The sequence below is a fragment of the Onychomys torridus genome, chromosome 3 (assembly GCF_903995425.1).
Source record: "Onychomys torridus chromosome 3, mOncTor1.1, whole genome shotgun sequence".
NCBI classification, from domain to species: Eukaryota; Metazoa; Chordata; class Mammalia; order Rodentia; family Cricetidae; genus Onychomys; species Onychomys torridus.
In genome coordinates, this window is record NC_050445.1 from 14,748,842 (window position 1) to 14,766,982 (window position 18,141).

Here is an 18,141-nt window from a genome sequence, read left to right on the forward strand (position 1 = left end):
AGACTAAGTTTTCTCCAGGAACGGGTCCCCTTTTAGGTTATCCAGTCTCAAGTGGTCAGCCCTGAACATGTTCATGTGAACAACACTAAGTGCACTCCTCAGTATGTTATATAATAAGAGTGTGTGTATAAATGTAACAATGAGAATTGAAGAAGAGGTCTGTTGTGGGATATTTACACACTGTGTGAAAATGTATTGCTGTGACTGGAGCAATACAAGCTGAATGGCCAGTCGCTAGAAAGAGGTTAGGCAGGACTTCTGGGGACAGAGAGGACTCTGGGAAGGAGAAGGGCACTGTTGCCAGACAGGAAACAGGAGGTGCATGATGAAAGAGAGATAACACCATGTGACAGAACACAGATTGATATAAATGAGTTAATTTAAGTTGTGAGAGCTAGTTGAGACAAGCCTAAGTGTAGCTGGAGTTTTCTCCATTCCTGCTCAGGCCTGCAGCCTCTCAGACCCAATTAAACACACAGAGACTTATATTACTTATAAACTGCATGGCCATAGCAGGCTTCTTGTGATCTATTTCTTATATCTTAAATTAACTCATTTCTATAAATCTATATCTTGCCATGTGGCTCGTGGTTACCCGTAACTTTACATCTTACTTCTTATGGCAGCGGCGGCGGCTGGCAGAGTCTCCTGACTCAGCCTTCCACTTCCCAGAATTCTTCTCTCTCCTTACCTTGCCTATACTATACTTCCTACCTGGCTACTGGCCCATCAGCATTTTATTTATTTATCAATCAATAAGAGCAACATATTCACAACATACAGAAAGACATCTCCAGCACCTAAGCTAGAAGCCAAGCTTTCATAATTAATAAGAAGTCTCATATCATTATTTGGGGATGTTGGGAGAAAAGAAGTCCATCTACAGAGGTCATATATTTGTGAGGAAGTGGGAGGGTAAAGGAGGAATTGGGGAGGAGAAATGGAGGAGTAGAATTGTAAATATAGAGTATTCACACATGAAATTCTTTTTAACAATTAAAAAGTTAATTAAAAAAAAAAGATTTGTAATGAAGGCAAAGTTACCAGTCTAATAATTCTTTGCAGGCTTTGAGTCAGTCCTGTGTGCACACAAAAGTTCCCCAAAAGAAACTACTTGTAGTGAGCAGGAAGCTAAGAATACCATCACGGCCAAATCAGACTTCCCTGCTTCATTGTCACCTACCCATTTAATTAAACCAAAAGTCTTAATTTCTGTCCTTCTTTATTTTGTTACTATAAAACTTCATGCAACTATCACTGTGCTGGAACATGGGAATTGGGGTAACCATGAGGGCATTTCCCCCCAGCTTAACCTGCCAGGTGTTAACAAGTGTAGTTTCATGCCGCATGCTCTATCTTAACCAAATAAGTCATGTCCTAAAAGTTGGCAAAACATTTTAGATTTGCCTCATGAAAGATCTAGCTTGGTAAACGTCTTCCATGACCTGTTGGAGGTGGTTCTGTCATTTAACTAACTCTAGTTATTAAAAAAATATTTAATTTAATTCATTATTGTGAGTGTATGTGTGTGCGTGTGACGTGTTTGTGAGAAGGTACACACATATGCCATGTGCTCATGTGGAGGTAAAATGAGTTGATTTTCCCTGTCTTAGAATTCCAGGGTTGAATTCTCTTCCTCGGGCTTTCCTGACAAGCATTTTTACCTGCTGAAGGATCTCTCTGGACCTAAGGACTCTATTTTCCTGATCTGTGCACTCAGCACCCTGTATCACAGTTGTCCGCCTCTATGGATGTATCAGCTTAGGTCTGATACATCTTACAAGTTCAACCGGTGCTTCTGTAATTTCTTGAATTAGGTGGCAACTGAGCCTTGTGGAAAAACAAAAGACAGTGTCTGCGAGCAAGTGTCTGTCAGCAGCAATTCTCTATGGTTAAAGGGTATATGTACTTCAAAGCTACATTGTGGGATGCAAAGGTGGGGTCCTAGCAGAGCCAGACAGAAAGATGTTGGCAAACCCCTACATCAATCAACCTTTGGCAGTCAGCTGTCCTTTCCTTACAGTTTATCTGTCCTTTCCATAACGCTGAGGCGGCATGAGCCTCCCACCTCATCTGTAGAAACCACAGTGAGAATGTCTCAGGAGGGCAGAAACTTCAGGAAGGACCCAGCGACGGGCTCATCCGTATCCATCCCCCCCAACACCGCGTCCTTTAAAAACCTTCCCAGAACTGTCGAGGTGAGACGAGATGGTCTCCTCCGGGAGAGGAGACACCTGGCAGTCTTCGCCCCCTAGCCGAGCAGTCTCCGCGTCCCGCAGCGCGCTCTCCAGACCTTGCCGGCTCCGAGCCCGCGAGCGCGCGCCCGTGCGGTGGGTCGGGGGCGCGCGGCGAGGGCGGCCCGGCCCGGCACGTCCTCCAGCTCCGCCGGCTTGCGGCGCGTCCTTGTGCCGGCGTCGGCCGGTGTCCCCGGAGTCCGCACACCGGTCCCGGGGTGTGGACCGGCCCTGAGGCCGCCGTGCAGCCGGCCTTCGGACGGGTCTCGCGGGAGCCATGAGCCGCCGGCTCGGCGGGGTGGCGGCGCTGCTGCTCGGGCTGCTGGTGGAGGTAGGGCCGCCGGTTGCCCCCGCCTCCTGGAGTGGGGACGCGGGAAGGGCAGTCGTCGAGCTCGCGGAGCTGCGGTGCGGGGTGGCGGAGGGGCCTGGGGCGGGGACCCCCAGCCCTGCCGCTGCTTGGTTGGCTTAGGGAGGGACCTTTGTGCGTGTCCACACGCTCTCCCCGCTGCACAGGGCCTGGGGCGGCGCCACCCGCAGCTAGTAGGAGGGAGAGGGACCGTTTCTGCTTTGGGAAATGAAGTGTTGGCCTTTAGAGGCGAGGAGGAAATTCCACGGGGAGCTTGAGTGGGGGGAAGCCGCGGGAACTTGGTGGTGGGGGGAAGCACAGCCCGGGTGAGACGGCGACCGCGGGCTGTGGAACCGCGACATCCTGTGACGCCAGACACCCTTCCTGCTCCAGCGGGTTCATTCAAAGGCAAAATAGTGGACTTGTGGTGTGTAAGATCTGAATTGGGCTTGGGGGGTTTGTTCACTCTCCCACAGCTTCACTATTTTGAAAGAATTTTGCATTAATAAAGTCAGGGTAAGTGGGTAATGATAATCCCCTGAACTGTCGCGGTCCTGCCTTCCGGACCTGTAAAACGCCCTTGGTTGGGGATTCAGCTGTGCTGGAAGGACCTACTGCTTTTCTCGGAGACGCTGGAGGGAAAGTCTTAGTTCTTTAGAAAGGAAGGTGACTGGAACAGTTTCTCCTTGCTCCAAGTTCCAAAACGGAGCAAAGACTACTTGCTTTTCTTCGAAATGTCTTCTATCGGGCATTTAATGTTTTTTTGAGAAGTGCCACCTCTCACTTTCTTCCCACTTGCTCAGATTTTAAAAATCTTAGAAACAAACCCCTCTGAGTGGTGATTCAACATTGACTACTGTGGGAAAGCGAACCAGAGACCACTGGTTACAAAAATAGCCATGCGTTTACCTTAACACATCTCTGCCAATTTTTGTAATCCGATTTGTGTGTGTGTGTGTGTGTGTGTGTGTGTGTGTGTGTGTGTGTTAACAGTATTTGATAAGATTATCTAGCATTCTCTGGTTTCTGTTTGTGCCACTCCTGTGCCCTTCCTAGCCTTGTGTGTGTGTGTGTGTGTGTGTGTGTGTGTGTGTGTGTGTGTCCTTGCTGTTTGCTTTTATTATTTTCTTTTTTGTCTTTTTGTATTCCGGTGATGTTTATTGAGGAAATGAACAGGAGACGACTGCTAGGCATGCCAACAGTCAAGGGCTTCATATTCAAGGGTGGAAGTGAAAAAAATCCACCAAAAGGAGTCAACTGTATTAGCTTTTGGGGGGGGGGGGAGAACCAGAAGTGACTTCAGCTATGATGGATAATCTGTGGTTGTTGCTTGTCATCAGTTTTTATTTTCAACGTTTTCATCTACCACTTATGGAAGTGTTGTCTAGAACTGCAGGAATAGTCTTTTCCCCTGCTGATTTAAAGAATAAGAAGGCAGTGAAAAACAAGGTCTCAGCACTCAGCCAAGTTTTATTGCAAGCAGAAACACATGTAGGGCGGGGTAAGGAAGAGAGAGAGGAGAGAGAGACAGACAGACAGACAGAGACAGACAGAGAGGAAGGAAGGTAGGTTGGAAGGCAGGGGATGAACACAAAACGAGTCTCCCAGTGGAGAGGGGAACCAGTCCTGAAAATCAGAGTTTGCCAGGCAGAGCTAAATTGGGGATGGGTTGAGTTCCCATTTTCTCTCTTTATTGGCTGGTTTGGGCTAGTGCAGGAGATTGGGTAACTCAGACAAAGAAAGGGAAGCTGATTGGTTCCTACTGTAGGAGCCCCCTCCCCCCCATTGTGGGAGATTTGAAAGCCCACTGAACACTTTCTGGATGGAAAAAGCCCACTAGTCTTGGTGAGGAAGAAGGAGCAGGAAGTCGGTTGTCGCAAACATTCAAGTGAAAAGTGTATTAATCCACCTAGAACCTCTTTTCCCGGTCTGTCTGTCTGTCTGTCTACCTGTCTCCTGGGGAATCTGTCTAACGCCCAATTCTTCAGTGTAGAAGGTTTTGTTCTATCCGATAAGCAGTTTTGTTGCATAGGAACTTTTTTCAAGTGCTGAGAATGGAACCCAGGACCTCAGGACCCTGAACATGGTGGTCAAATAGGGCACTCTACCTTCAAGTTGCATTCCTGTTCATTTAATTTTGCTTATTTTTTTCTTAGCTGCTGGAGATTGAACCTTGGGCTCCTTAAACATGTTAGACAAGTACTCTATCCAGCCATAGTCCATGTTTGTTTTTAAAGACAGGGTCGTCCTACGCAGCTCAGGCCTCAGCTCCCCAAGTGCTGTTATTACAGGGATGGGTCATCAGGTCTGGATGGAAGTTTTTATCTTAATAGGGAATTTAAAACTTCTTTGAAGGGTTGGAAAGACCCCAAAGGCAGAGCTCTTTTGCTTTCACAAGGTACACTGTCTGGCTGCTGGTAGCCTTTCTAGATAACCCACTTATACATGATGGTGATCCTCAGTGCCTGATTTCTGGTAGGGAGGTGTACTTCCGAGGAATTACGATTTCTTAACAATTTATCACATGCAAGTTTAATGTGAGAGTTTAGTCTGAGCTTTTCCATCTTAAACTGTCTGCTTTAACTATTTTATTTGCATACTTTAGGTGCTTTTGATGTCCTTAACTGTGCAATTATCATTATAGAGTGTGTGAGAAGGCAGAGGGTCCCTTCTGAGGCTCCAGTTTCTGACTGTTGACTGACTCTCGGGATACTTGTTTTGGTTTCTGTGTGCTGCTTGAGATAGTTCCAACATGTACATTTGTTTTGTAGTTCGCTTTGAATGTGTTTTGTGGCAGTGGACATCTCATTTCTGCCCTCTGGCAACCTTTTGTCAATGAATGCTGTTAAAATTAGTTTTATTAGTGAGATATTATTGAATATAGAAAGAATCTTAACAGTTTGAAGAGGGCTTTCCCATCCCACCCTGACATCCTTTTATAGAAATTTACTTGGATGGAGAAATTCGTATTTTTGTTTAGTGAATGTTCATAGAATAACTTACTCTATCACCGATCCCTGCTCTGAGCACTTTACTAATGCTAATTCATGATTCATCCTGGCAATTATCCTCATGCCCATGGTTATTTTCAAGTGGGAGCTACTGTATAAATGGTCCCACGTTTCACTGTTGTTAAGTAAAGGGGTTGAGATATAAATTCAGGTACTTGGTTCTTTTGTTCCTCTACCATGATGTTCTTCCCCAAGGTCTATTTACATGGGAACATGGACTGAATATATATGCCTTGCATTATCCCTGAGAGATTTGCAGAGGTGTGCATTCCAACATGCAGGCAAACCAGCAAAACTCCTCCAGAAACTTAAGTCAGTTCTCCTTAGAGGGATAATCTAATTTAGCACTTAAATGTGACATTTCAGAGAGGGAAGTTGGATGTGTACTGGATACCAGACATCAGCATGAACATCCCAGGAATCCTGGCTGTTCAACCAGACACCTAGGTCAGGATTTCAACAGGAAGAGGCAGCTGACATCTTCCTACCCCATGGAGGCATCTTGAAGCTCATTTCCTGGAACCATCCTTCTCCCCAATTTAGTTTCCTATGAATTATATGATCAGCTAGTGGGAGCCCTTGTCTTCTATTCCTCACACCTTCCAGTCACAGTCTACCACCTGGGTAAATACAAGGTTAAGTACAGTCAGAAATGTAGCGTCCTCTGTAGGTTGGTCACAGACTGGTTCCCACAAGTGGGAGACTCTAAAAGCCCCTTGTGAGCCCTCAGATTCTAAGGTTTGCTACTTCAGTTTTGCTGGCTGGCTCACAAGAGCTCCTTGTCAATGCTGGTAGGATTATTCCTAGTAGCCTTCACTGGGCCACAGTAAATTGCAGGAACAAACTAAAAAGCTCATTGCACCTTGTTTGAAACAGGAGTAGTTAGACACCCCCACGTGTGGAGACTTTCCCGGGACTTTTCCTCATAGCACATTGTTTTACAGCACTGTAGTTATTGTTTTTCGCTCTTTGGGGACCCTGCCATCCAGCTCCTAAGACTCCCAAATAAACACACATGGAGGCTTATTATTACTTATAAATACCAGGCCTTGCTTGGCTTGTTGGTAGCCAGCTTTTTTAAAGTCATCCCATCTACCTTTTGTGTATATCTTACTTCACTCTTACTCTTGGCTGGTTGTGTGGCTGGGTGGCTGTCCCCTAGCGTCCTCCTCTCCTTCTTTGCTTTCTCCTTGATCTTCTCCCATATTTCACCTCCCATTTATTCTCTCTGTCTGCCAGCCCCACCTATCCTTTCCTGTCAAGCTGTTGGCCATTCAGCTCTTTATTAGACCAGCCAGGTGTTTTTTATACAGGCAAAATAACACAGCTTCACAGAGTTAAACAAATGCAACATAAAAGAATGTAACACATCTTTGCATCATTAAACAAATGTTTCACAGCCTAAACAAATGCAACATATCTTCACATATTCCACAGCATTTCACCCTTTTTGTCTAAGTAAAAATGAAAGGTTATAACTTTAACATAGTAAAACTATATACAACAAAAACAATTACCAAGTAAGAATTACATTTACAATATTCAGTTCATTTGTATTTAGCAAATTCCGAGAAAACACTCCATTGTCTATCTAGTCCTAGTGACTCCAAAGTTTTATATTTAATTTACTTTCTATCATAACTAAAGAAAAACTGAAACTCTAATTATTTAGTCTTTAACTCCATTAAAGACCCCAGAAGGAATTAATATTACCTAACAACAGAGACATCTGATTGGACAGTTACCCAAAGTTCCTCTGCAATGTTGAGGCATCTATCTTCAGCCTACAGGCCTAGAGTATCTGGTGGACTTTTCAGTGAAGCAGGAAATTTGAAGGACTGTCCTGCCTTATATTGGCAAAGTTCATCACTTGCTTTCCTCTGTGTCCTGCAGAATGTCTGGCAGACTCTTCTGTGAAGTAGGAATCTTGAAGGACTGTCCTGCCTTGTTTTGGCAAAGTTCACTAGTCACTTTCCTGTGAGCCGTGCATGTCCATTCGACACAGCACACAATAAAGCTGTCAAGGGAAAAGCAGTTTCTTGCCCAAATGGCTAATCTTGCTACAATGAAAGCAAACTCCTATGGAGTTTCTTTGATGCCCATCATCCTTTTATGAAGTAAATTGGTACTGCCAGGAACAGTGTCTCTCATTGTCATGAAGAAGCTTATGTTGACAAAACATTTTAAATGTCATGTTCTATAGGTCTTTGAAGTGTTTTATCTATCTAAAATACACCTGTTTAACCTTGAAAACATACCTACTGTGACTACAAGTTTGCTTATTATAGATTACTAACCTCATTTCTTATTTATATACTGCATTTGTAAATGAGCTGTGTAAGCACAATACCCCAAACAAGAGTAGAAACATACGTACAGTATAACAAAAAATAACTAAGTTTGTATTACTATTCCAAAATCTATGCCCATGCAAAAATATCTGAAGTTAATAGTTGTCTTTTTGTTCTATATTCCCTGAAATTATAACAAACATCCATATCCCACGAAATAACCAAAAGCATCCCACAACCCAACTCTTGGGAAAGTGGACATCATTTTCTCTAAACTACTTCCTATTGTCTGTGGGTGAAAGCATCTTTAGGGGTCTCTGAGAAAATTAGAGATAATGGCCAAGTCCTGAGAAGACCAGCTATAACCCTTTTTTGATAGATATCACCTGTCAAGTTTCACGAGGTCTTCCCTGATCAAACCTGATCCATATTAACCTGGAATGAATCCATAACCTCTCGTTTCCTGTGGAAACAAAAACAAAACCTCTTCCCTAAAGCATTTTTATTTCCACTTGAAAAATACATTTTTTTTTTACTTCTTTTTAAAAGTTAAGATAGCTTTAAGGTATCTAGGTTGGTTCAGTTTTGCAGTCCTATTCACAAGCCCATGTCTACCAGCAGTTGTTTGCTTATCAGTATTCAAAAAATTCAAAATTGCCGGGTGGTGATGACACACGCCTGTGATCCCAGTACTCGGGAGGCAGAGGCAGGTGGATCTCTGTGAGTTCGAGGCCAGCCTGATCTACAGAGCTAGTCCAGGACAGGCTCCAAAGCTACAGAGAAACCCTGTCTCGAAAAACCAAAAAGGAAAAAAAAAAATCAAAATCAGCATAATACTATATAGGATCCAGAATCCCTGTGTGTCTATATGGCTTATTTTTTTATTATTTTACTTCTCTCTTGAAAGACTTTATTATTTTAAAACTATTTATTTCTTTCTATGACTGTCTATACTCATTCTTTCTTTCTTAAGCTTCTTAACACACTGGAATCTGTCTACATGGTTCTTTCCGTCTGTATTTACTGTGTATCTCGTAATCTTTTTTTTTGACCCTGCAAGTAAACTTTAAACTGCTAAGCTACAGCTGGGTCCTCCGAGCAGCTCTATCAGCAGGCTCTGCCCACTGCTCAGTTTGTGAACCAAGCCTAAATCTTTTTTTTTTTTTAAGAATTTTTTTTCATTCATTTTACACACCAATCAAAGATTCCCCTCTTCCCTCCTCCTGCACCCTAGCCTCCCCCTCCAACCCACTCCACAAGAAGGCAAGGCCTCCCATGGGAAGGCACATCCAGCAGAGGCAAATCCAAACCCCTCCCCCTGCCTCAAGGCTGTGCAAGGAGTCCCACCATAGGTAGTGGGCTCCAAAAAGCCAGCTCATGTACCAGGGATGGATTCTGATCCTTCTGCCAGCCTCCCTCCTCCCCCAAGCAGATCAAGCTACACAGTTGTCTCACCATGCAGAGGGTCTAGTCCAGTCCCATGTAGGCTTCACAGCCATTGATCCAACTTTCATGAATTCCCTCTAGTTTGGTTTGGTTGTCTCTGCATGTTTCCCCATCATGATCCTGATGCACTTGCTCATAGAATCCCTTTTCTCTCTCTTTGACTGGACTCCTGGAGCTCTGCCTGGTGTTTGCCAAGCCTAAATCTTGAGGCTGGGTCAGAGATATATTTGACTAGGAACTGCATTCATTCCCCACCCCCACCCCAGCAATGGAATGCCAGTGCCCTGCACTATGGCAGGTGTTTTTACTCCGTTTTTTGTTTCTATTTAGCATGAACAAGGCTGTTTCTGTACGGCAGAACTTCTTAAAGGAGTCATATTCTTTTTTTTTTTTCCCAAGCTTTCTCAAGCCCTTTGAAAATTTGACCCTCACGTTGGTACACCAAAATGTAGTTGGTTGGTTTTTACTCTTTGCTTGGGGGGCGGGGCATCATGCAGCTCCCAAATAAATACACATGGAGACTTACTAATACTTATTAGTGCTGGGCCTTAGCTTGGCTTGTTGCTAGCCAGCTTTTCTTAACTTATCCTATTTACCTTTTGCCTCTGGGCTTTTACCTTTCTCTGTTTCCGTATATCATTTCTTTTTTATTTTGTGTCTGGCCCCATCTTTTCTCCCTCCCCCTTTTCTTGCTCCTAAATCCTCTCCCAGACTTCTCCTCCCGTTTATCCTCCCTGCCTGCCAGCCCTGCCTGTCCTCTTCTGCCAAGCTGTTGGCCATTCAGCTCTTTATTAGACCAGTCAGGTGTTTCAGACAGGCAAAGTAACACAAATGCAACATAAAAGAATGCAACACATCTTTACATCATTAAACAAATGTTCCACAGCATAAACAAATGTAACACACCTTAAAATGATATTCTACAAGACAGCAGTCTCTTTCTAGGAGTTAACTTGGTAACACTTTTGAAATATGTTTAGTCTTTGTTAGAAGGGCTCTATCTTTCCTGAAATGTATACTTTAAAGTTTTACTTATGTACATATTAATTTTTACAAATATCTTGGCTGTGTTGGGCATGCCCTTGTGTATGCCAGGCAAGTGCTATACCTCTGAGCTATACATCTCCACTCCCCTCAAATATTATTTAATATGAGTCACCAGTGCAAGTCTGTAAGTTCATCTATGTTTGTTCACAGGGGCATGAACTCATTTCATAGGTGGGGCCCGCCTTAGACTCTTCCTGATCTGTCCCTGGCACCAAAGCTGTGCAATAAATGGTGCTGCCTTTTGCTTCAAGGCTGTTCTCCAAAAGAACAGCTGTTCTTGGCTGGGAAGTAAGGGTGGCTATCCCTGGACTAGAGAGGATGAGGAAGTGCATGTGGCCTTTTGAAATTAGGAAAATAAGAGGGTTAGTAAGTGTTTTCCGTGCTTCTATGTATTTTGATACTCAGGAATCTCAAAATTAGAACTTCATTATTTCAGAGTAAGGGATTTTTGTTGTTTGTCAAATATGTCCTGGCATTCCAACCTGTGAGTTTTCTGAAATAAACCTTTCAAGTGTCTTACTTCAAAGAACATTTAAAATCCGAGCAACAATTCAGTTGGTTCAGGTTTATCCCTGGAAGCTCCAGGAAGGGCTGGGTGGCTACAGGTGAGAGAGGAAAGGCAAAAACAGATGAGCCAGTGACACATTATAGCAGAGGCATTGCTCTGAAGTGGGGAATGGCTGTGGCCAGATGTCTGGGGAGTCAGGAGCACTGTCCAGAGATGGGGCTCTACATGGCCTCTATTTTCCTTTAGCTTGTGCAGACGGTGAAGGCTAACTGGAGTGGGCATGACGGTGGCATACACAGCAAGGATAGGGTTATAGTTGTGGCTGGCCACTTCATTAGGTACACGGTGCATGTAACTCCTAGCACTTACTTCTAATGTATTCTCTTTGTGAAGCATCTCACATGTCTTCTTGACATAGCTGTCTTGACCACCCAAATAACTTCCTTCCCAGTTACCTTCCTGGCTATATTTGTCTTCCCCATTAATCCCCTTCCTGCCAGGTACATATCAGCTTCAAAATACGATGGAATTTATCTTCTACTATGTAAGTAGAAATGTTTTAATACTGTTTATTAACTGAAATATCCTCGGAGACTGGGGATGTAGGTCAGTGGTAGAATGTTAGTGTTGCATATGCACAGCCTGGAGGGTCTATTCTTAGTGCCACCAACTATATACATATCTGTAGTACTTGGCACTAATAGAAACGTAGTAAATATCCGAATGAATAAATGGGTAAGTGATGACAAATGGCAGGAGGAAGGTAAGTGATCAGGCTCAGAAGAGGGAGTGGGTGCCTGTGCAATGTGCGTGAAAATCTGAAGCATTTGTTGAACTTAGACATATCAGTTTATACCGAGGGCCACCCATCCTCTCTCTAGTTATTTGACCTAGTCACCAGCTCCATTTCCCTTTCAACTTCCTTAGTCTCCTTCCTTCCTTCCTTCCTTCCTTCCTTCCTTCCTTCCTTCCTTCCTTCCTTCCTTCCTTCCTTTCTTTCTTTTTGAGCTGAGGATCGAACCCAGGGCCTTGTGCTTGCTAGGTAAGCGCTCTACCGCTGAGCTAAATCCCCAAACCCCTTAGTCTTTTTTAAGACAGGATTTCTCTGTGTTGCCCTAGCTATCCTGGAACTTGCTCTGTAGACCAGGCTGGCCTCGAACTCACGGAGATCCACCTGCCTCTGACTTCTCAGTGCTGGGATTAAAGGTGGGTACCACCACCTCCCAGCATTAGTCTTTATTTAAATATAATTCTCCTAATGTACCTGTTAGACCATTGCAGAACTTAACTGCCAAATTGTTTTTGTCTCTTCATTAACTACAATGTCGTCTTGCATCATACACGATCTGTAAGGTTACTTTGTTTTTCATTTCTTTTATGCTCTGCTGAGACCCTGTTTGATTATAGAGCTAAGTGTTAGTGAGAAGTGGGCTCTTTCAGGGAAAAAAAAAGTTCACTGGTGTGTATATTTGGTTCCTAATTCTTCCCCGTGGATACTTATATGAATAGTAAGGACACTTCTTTCTCTAAGTGTGACGTGACTGACATTGTCATAGCATGGTTTCCCCTTCTTGTCCTTATGCTATTAAGATCGTATTAGTTTGTGATCTTGCCTTTTGCCTCAACTTCTGAAACAAAGAAGGCCCTCACCGAGTTGTGATGCAACTACACTCTTTTCACCATGTGTTACTGAATACAGTGGTCAAGGAGCTGTGTGTTACATTGAGTATATAAATTGGTTCTATTTCAAAATTATTTGTCTTTTTAGACCAATCAAAATCTAGCTGTGTAATATAGTTTTTAATCTGTTATTATTATTACTATTTTGTATCATTGATAGCTTTGGTTAATATACTATTAGTGTTATCCAACTGACTGATAAAAGTATTGAGCAGAGTAGAGTCTGAGATATTTGCAATTTTACGTGGAGGACAGAATAGCCTTTTTGTATTAAGTCAGACTTCAAGTTTAGTACAGCTCTCAACTACTGCTCTAACACCTGCCTACATGCCACCATGCTCCCCACCATAATGGACTAACCTCTGAAACTGTAAGCACCCCTCCCCCCATTAAATGCTTTCTTTATGAGAGCAATGTTTTGGTCATGGTATCTCTTCACAGCATAGAGCAGTGACGAAGAGGGACTCGATATCAAGCTTTTCTGTTCACATGGAAAGAAGAACCAGGAACCAGAACCATCTAGAAAGGCGTCTCATCAAAACTCAGTCTTATGGTCTCACAAATACCTACTCAGTCTTATGGTCTCACAAATACCTATTTTGACTCTTTTGTTGATGATGAAACGTATAAAACAACAAGTGACCAAGACAGTGGCCAGCTAAGGGATAAGAGTCACCTCTACTCTCAGGTAATTGACAGCTAGCATGCCACCTGAACAGCTGATGTTTTCTGTTTGACCCTACCTTGGCATCCCAGGCAGAGAGATGGCTACTTTGTCTTATTGGTTTACCCAGGTCAGAAAGTAAGAGCCAGGAATGACAGTCCTTTCCATCATCATAGAAAGATGAAACCTGGTATCTTAATCTGTACTGATATACTATAACTCCAAGCAAGGACTTTTTGAACCCCTTCTTCCCAGTAGGTCCCCTTCTATTTACATGTTGCTTTGGGTTTTTTGTGTTTTTATTGTATTTTGTCACCCACTGATTTTAACTAGGGCTGCTTGCATGAGCACGTATGTGGAGTTATTTTTGGGGGCATGGACAACTGACCAGAAGCACAACTTTTAAATAAAGGATTAACTGGAGCTCTTTCATGTAGGTAGACAGCTGATCTTGGTAGGGACCAGGACTTAGCAACCTTGTTTGGGAATTGCTGTAATAGTCATCATCTGATTAAAAAAAAATTTTTTTTTTTAAAATTATTTGCTTATAGGGGGAATCACATGAAAACAGTAGATCCCCTGGAGCCGGAGTTAAAAGCAATCGTAATCCACCCAAGTGGATGCTAGCCAAACTCTGGTACGTTACAAGAACAGTATGTTCTTAACAGAGCCATCTTTGGCTCCTATTCAGAATCTCTTAATCCACCTGTGGAACCAGTTAAATTCCATATGGGAATTTTCCAGAGAGCTCTGTCAGTGTTAAGACATTTCTCTTTTACAGATGAATCAACTAAGTCAGTGAGAGAAGGAGAGTTTAAATCTATAATTTATTCAAAGATTCCCAGCTATTCCATGAAGAGCCAAGAGTACGTGTCATATAGTCACTGTGCCATCCAAACATGAGACTTAACTACTACCCAGATATCTCCCGTGCTCCAAGCAAGTAACTAATCAATTTTAAATCTCATTTATAAAATAACATCTCTTTGCTGTAGTCTGGGGACACAGTTTTCTTATTTAAAAAAAAAAAAAATCTTTTAAGTGCACAGTTCTGCTTCCATGGATTTTATGTGTCCAAGTATGTGAATACCCATTACCTCCTTGTCTTCCCTGAGCCCTCTGCTTAACCTCAACAAGCAGTTGCTTTTTCATTTCACCAAGTATCAGGGTTTTGTGGGAGCCTCCTTTTCAAGATGCTTCATAGTTTCTGAATGCCAAGAATTAATCAGCAGGCAGAGAGAGAGACAGAGGGGGGGGGAGACAGAGAGAGAGAAAGGGGAGCAAGAGAGAGAGACAGAGAGAGGGGGGGGGGGAGAGAGAGACAGAGAGAGAGACAGAGACAGAGAGAGAGAAAGGGGAGCAAGAAAGAGAGACAGAGAGAGAGCGAGAGTGGGGGTGGGTGGGAGAGAGAGAGACAGAGAGAGAGAAAGGGGAGCAAGAGAGAGAGACAGAGACAGGGGCACAGAGACAGAGACAGAGGCTGGGCCTGACACAGCTTTTGAAACCTCAAATCCCACCCTCCCAGTGACAGGCTTTCTCTAACAGGGCCACACCTACTCCAACAAGGCCACACTTCTTTTTATTCCTTTCAGACAGTTCCACTCCCTGGTGACTAAGCATTCAAATATATGAGCTTATGTGGACCATTCTCATTCAAACTACCACAGTTTCTGTGTCCTAGGGCACTTTTCTAAAGCCCCTGTAGACCTCCTCTAAATAAAATCCTGAAGCCTTGGTTCTTGTCTGTTGCTCTCAAGATCAACTAAAACACTTTTACTTCTTCCCTTCTTTTCCTTTTTTAAATTCTCTTTTCCTCCTATTCTCTTTCTCCCTGTCTTTCCTTTTCCTCTGGAACCCCTTTCCTTGACATAGAGGTTATCAGCACTTTTTATATTCCCCTAAGAATTTTCCAAAATCTGTATTACTTTCATATCATTTTTTAAAACTTTTATTTATTCTTTGTGGATTTCACATCATGCATTCTGATCTAACTTATCTCCCCGCCCCCTGGCCAATGCCTCCCTCAAACAAAACCAAATTTAAAAGCAAAACCAAAAGTCAAGAGGTGGGTGGGGGGAGAGGGAGAAGAATCTTGTTGTGGAAGCTGTAGTATGGCCCCGTTGAGTGGAACAGTTTACCCTTAATCCATTTGTCTTACAAATGCAAGTGTTCATTGCCATGAGTCATTGGTCTGGCTGGAGATGAACATGCAACTTTTTATTATTGGTTTTAAAGAATTGTAATGGATTTGATTTCTCATGTATTTTAAAAGTATGAAGTAAATTATAGCATTAATCATCAAATATACTTAGTAGAATCTAACTACCATTCATAATTTGATACTGATTATTATTCCCTTGAAAATACTTAAAGACCTTTTATACCAGTTGAAAATATAATTTTCTCAAATCTTTGAGCTTCTACTTTCCTAAAGAATTTTATTGTAACAAATATGTATTTATGCTTGAAAATCTTAGCAACTGTGAAACATATACATTACATGACCATTCATTTATCTCTCTGGATGTCTAGTTAGGGTTTCTATTGTTGTGATAAAGACTGAAGTCAAAAGCAACTTGTGGGGTGGGGGTTTTATTTCATTTACATTTCCATCACGTAGGAAAGTCAAGACAGGAACTCAAGGCAGAAACCTGGAGGCAGGAACTAAAGCAGAAGCTGTGGACTGTGAAGAAATGCCATGACCAAGGGAAAGTATTTAATTGGGGGTTTCTTTATAGTTTTGGAGGGTTAGACCATGACCATCATGGTGGGAAGAGTGGCAGCAGGCAGCATTGGTACTAGAGCAGAATCTGATAACTATATCCTTATTTTCAAGCAGCAGTCAGAGAGCCACTGGGCCTGGCATGAGGGTTTTGAAACCTCATAGTCCACCCCCAGAGACATGCTTCCTCCAATAGGACACACCTACATCAACAAAGCCACACCTCCTAATCCTTCTAATCCTTAAACAGTTCCATTCTCTTGTGACGAAGCATTCAAATACATGAACCTCTAGAGGCCGTTCTCATTCAAACACCACACTTACTATACCTCAGGATCTGCCTATGGGTGGTACTGTCCCACATCAGTCATTAATCAAGAAAATGCCCCACATACATATCAGCAGGCAATCTGATGGAGACATTTTTTTCAATTGAGGTTCTAGATAGCTCTAACCAATTGGGACATTGGATAACATTTAAAGTAAACATCAAAAAAAGATGGAAAAGTTGTCTTAATTTCTATAAATTTAACATTAAAGAAATCCATCTTCTTTTGATGTTCAGAAAGCTGCACGTAATTAATGTATGCAACTTCACAGGTTTTAGTATAGCCACGCTGCACCTCTACCATGTATATGGTAAACCTATTTTCTCCAAAAGTTTCTGCTTGTAGTGGTTTGAATGAAAATAACCCACAGAGGTTCATATGTTTGAATATTTCAGTAGGTGGAATTGTTTGAGAAGGATTAGGAGATCTGGCCTTGTTGGAGATGTGTCACTGGGAACCTTTGAGGTTTGAAAAGCCCACACCAATCCCAATTAACTCTCTGACTCACACTTTTGGATCAAGATGTAACCTCAGCTACTGTGGCATCTCTGCCTGCCTGCAAGGCTCCCTGCCATGATGATCATGGACTCATACTCTCAGCCCCAAGTAAAGGCTTTCCTTTATAGGTTTCCTTGGTTACAGTGTTTTATTATAGAAACAGAAAAGTGACTAAGACGGAAGTTGGTACCAGGAGTCGGGTCGTGTTGTGATGGCCCTGACCATTCTGTTGTTGTTGTTAAGAATGTGGAATACTTTAGGACCTGGGATTAGGAAAGCAGTGGAATGCTGTGAACAGGGTTTGACAAGCCATCCTTATTGAAGCTTGGAAGACAGTAGTGCTGAGAGCAGTGTGGACTTTGTAGGCATAGCTCAAGAGGTTTCATAGGAGAACAATATTAGCAACTAGGCTGGAGATCAGCCTTGTGATATCTTGACAAATAATGTGACTGCTTTTTACCCTTGTCCTAAAAGTCTGCATTAGGCTAAATTGAAAAGTTTTGGACTAACTTAATTGGCAGAGGAGATTTCAAGACAGCCTAATATTGACTCTGTTGTGTAGTTACTAGCTGTCACTCCTACAGTGCTCTACAATGATAGAGAGCAAGCAGGGCAAAAAGGAAGTACAGTTATACAGTTTGAAGCGAAAAATAGTACTAGACAATTTACTATTTGAGCCAGTGCTTATGCCGAAAGAGATAATGAGAGGCCTGGTGTGAAATGGAATAAAGGGAATAGTGCACTGAGGGTCAGACCCCACCCAGCAAAGCTTCCAGTTTATAAAAAAGGAACTCCCCAAGGGATTTTCTGCTCTACAACAAAGGAAAGCAGTGAGAGAAAGCTTATGCAAATATAATTCAAGGAAGAGGCCAGACTCCATCCTAAGCAGGCAGCTGAACTTGGTAACCTTGGCCAAGTGGTTCTGGCTCTAGAGAGTCATGAAGGAATTATGAGTAAATGGGTTGTGCAGTCTCTGTTTGAGGAGAGCCATTGAGACTGGGTGTTTGGAAGTCAAGTTCTCATATGGAGGTCTTGAGATGCCATTGTGTGAATCTGAAAAAGAAGCCTGGATAACATTGGAGATCCCACAGCCTGAAACATCTGCCAAGAGCTGCACACTTGGAGTGGAACTAGCCAAAAGAGAGAGAGAGAGAGAGAGAGAGAGAGAGAGAGAGAGAGAGAGGTATCTGCAGTCAGCAAAACTGGAGGGGCAGGGCCTTCTAAGCCTTTTGATGTGAATCATACACAGATCTATAGGATTTAGAGTTGGCCCTGCTGAGTTTCAGTTTTGCTTTGGTCCAGTATTTCCTCAGGATATCCCATTCCTCTCTTTTGGAATGGTAATGTTCTGTGCCGTGTTCTGCA

The 18,141-nt window shown here is 42.9% G+C and overlaps 1 protein-coding gene across 1 annotated transcript in view; it reads left to right on the forward strand.

The window, feature by feature from the left end:
- Positions 1-2,330: 2,330 nt before the first annotated feature.
- The window catches only part of Vopp1 (VOPP1 WW domain binding protein), an 88,291-nt gene continuing 72,480 nt past the window's right edge, over positions 2,331-18,141 (forward strand). The window contains exon 1 of the mRNA XM_036182234.1: positions 2,331-2,565. Within this exon, the coding sequence (XP_036038127.1) occupies positions 2,512-2,565 (54 nt within the window). The 5' untranslated portion in view covers positions 2,331-2,511. The remainder of the gene's footprint in view (positions 2,566-18,141) is intronic.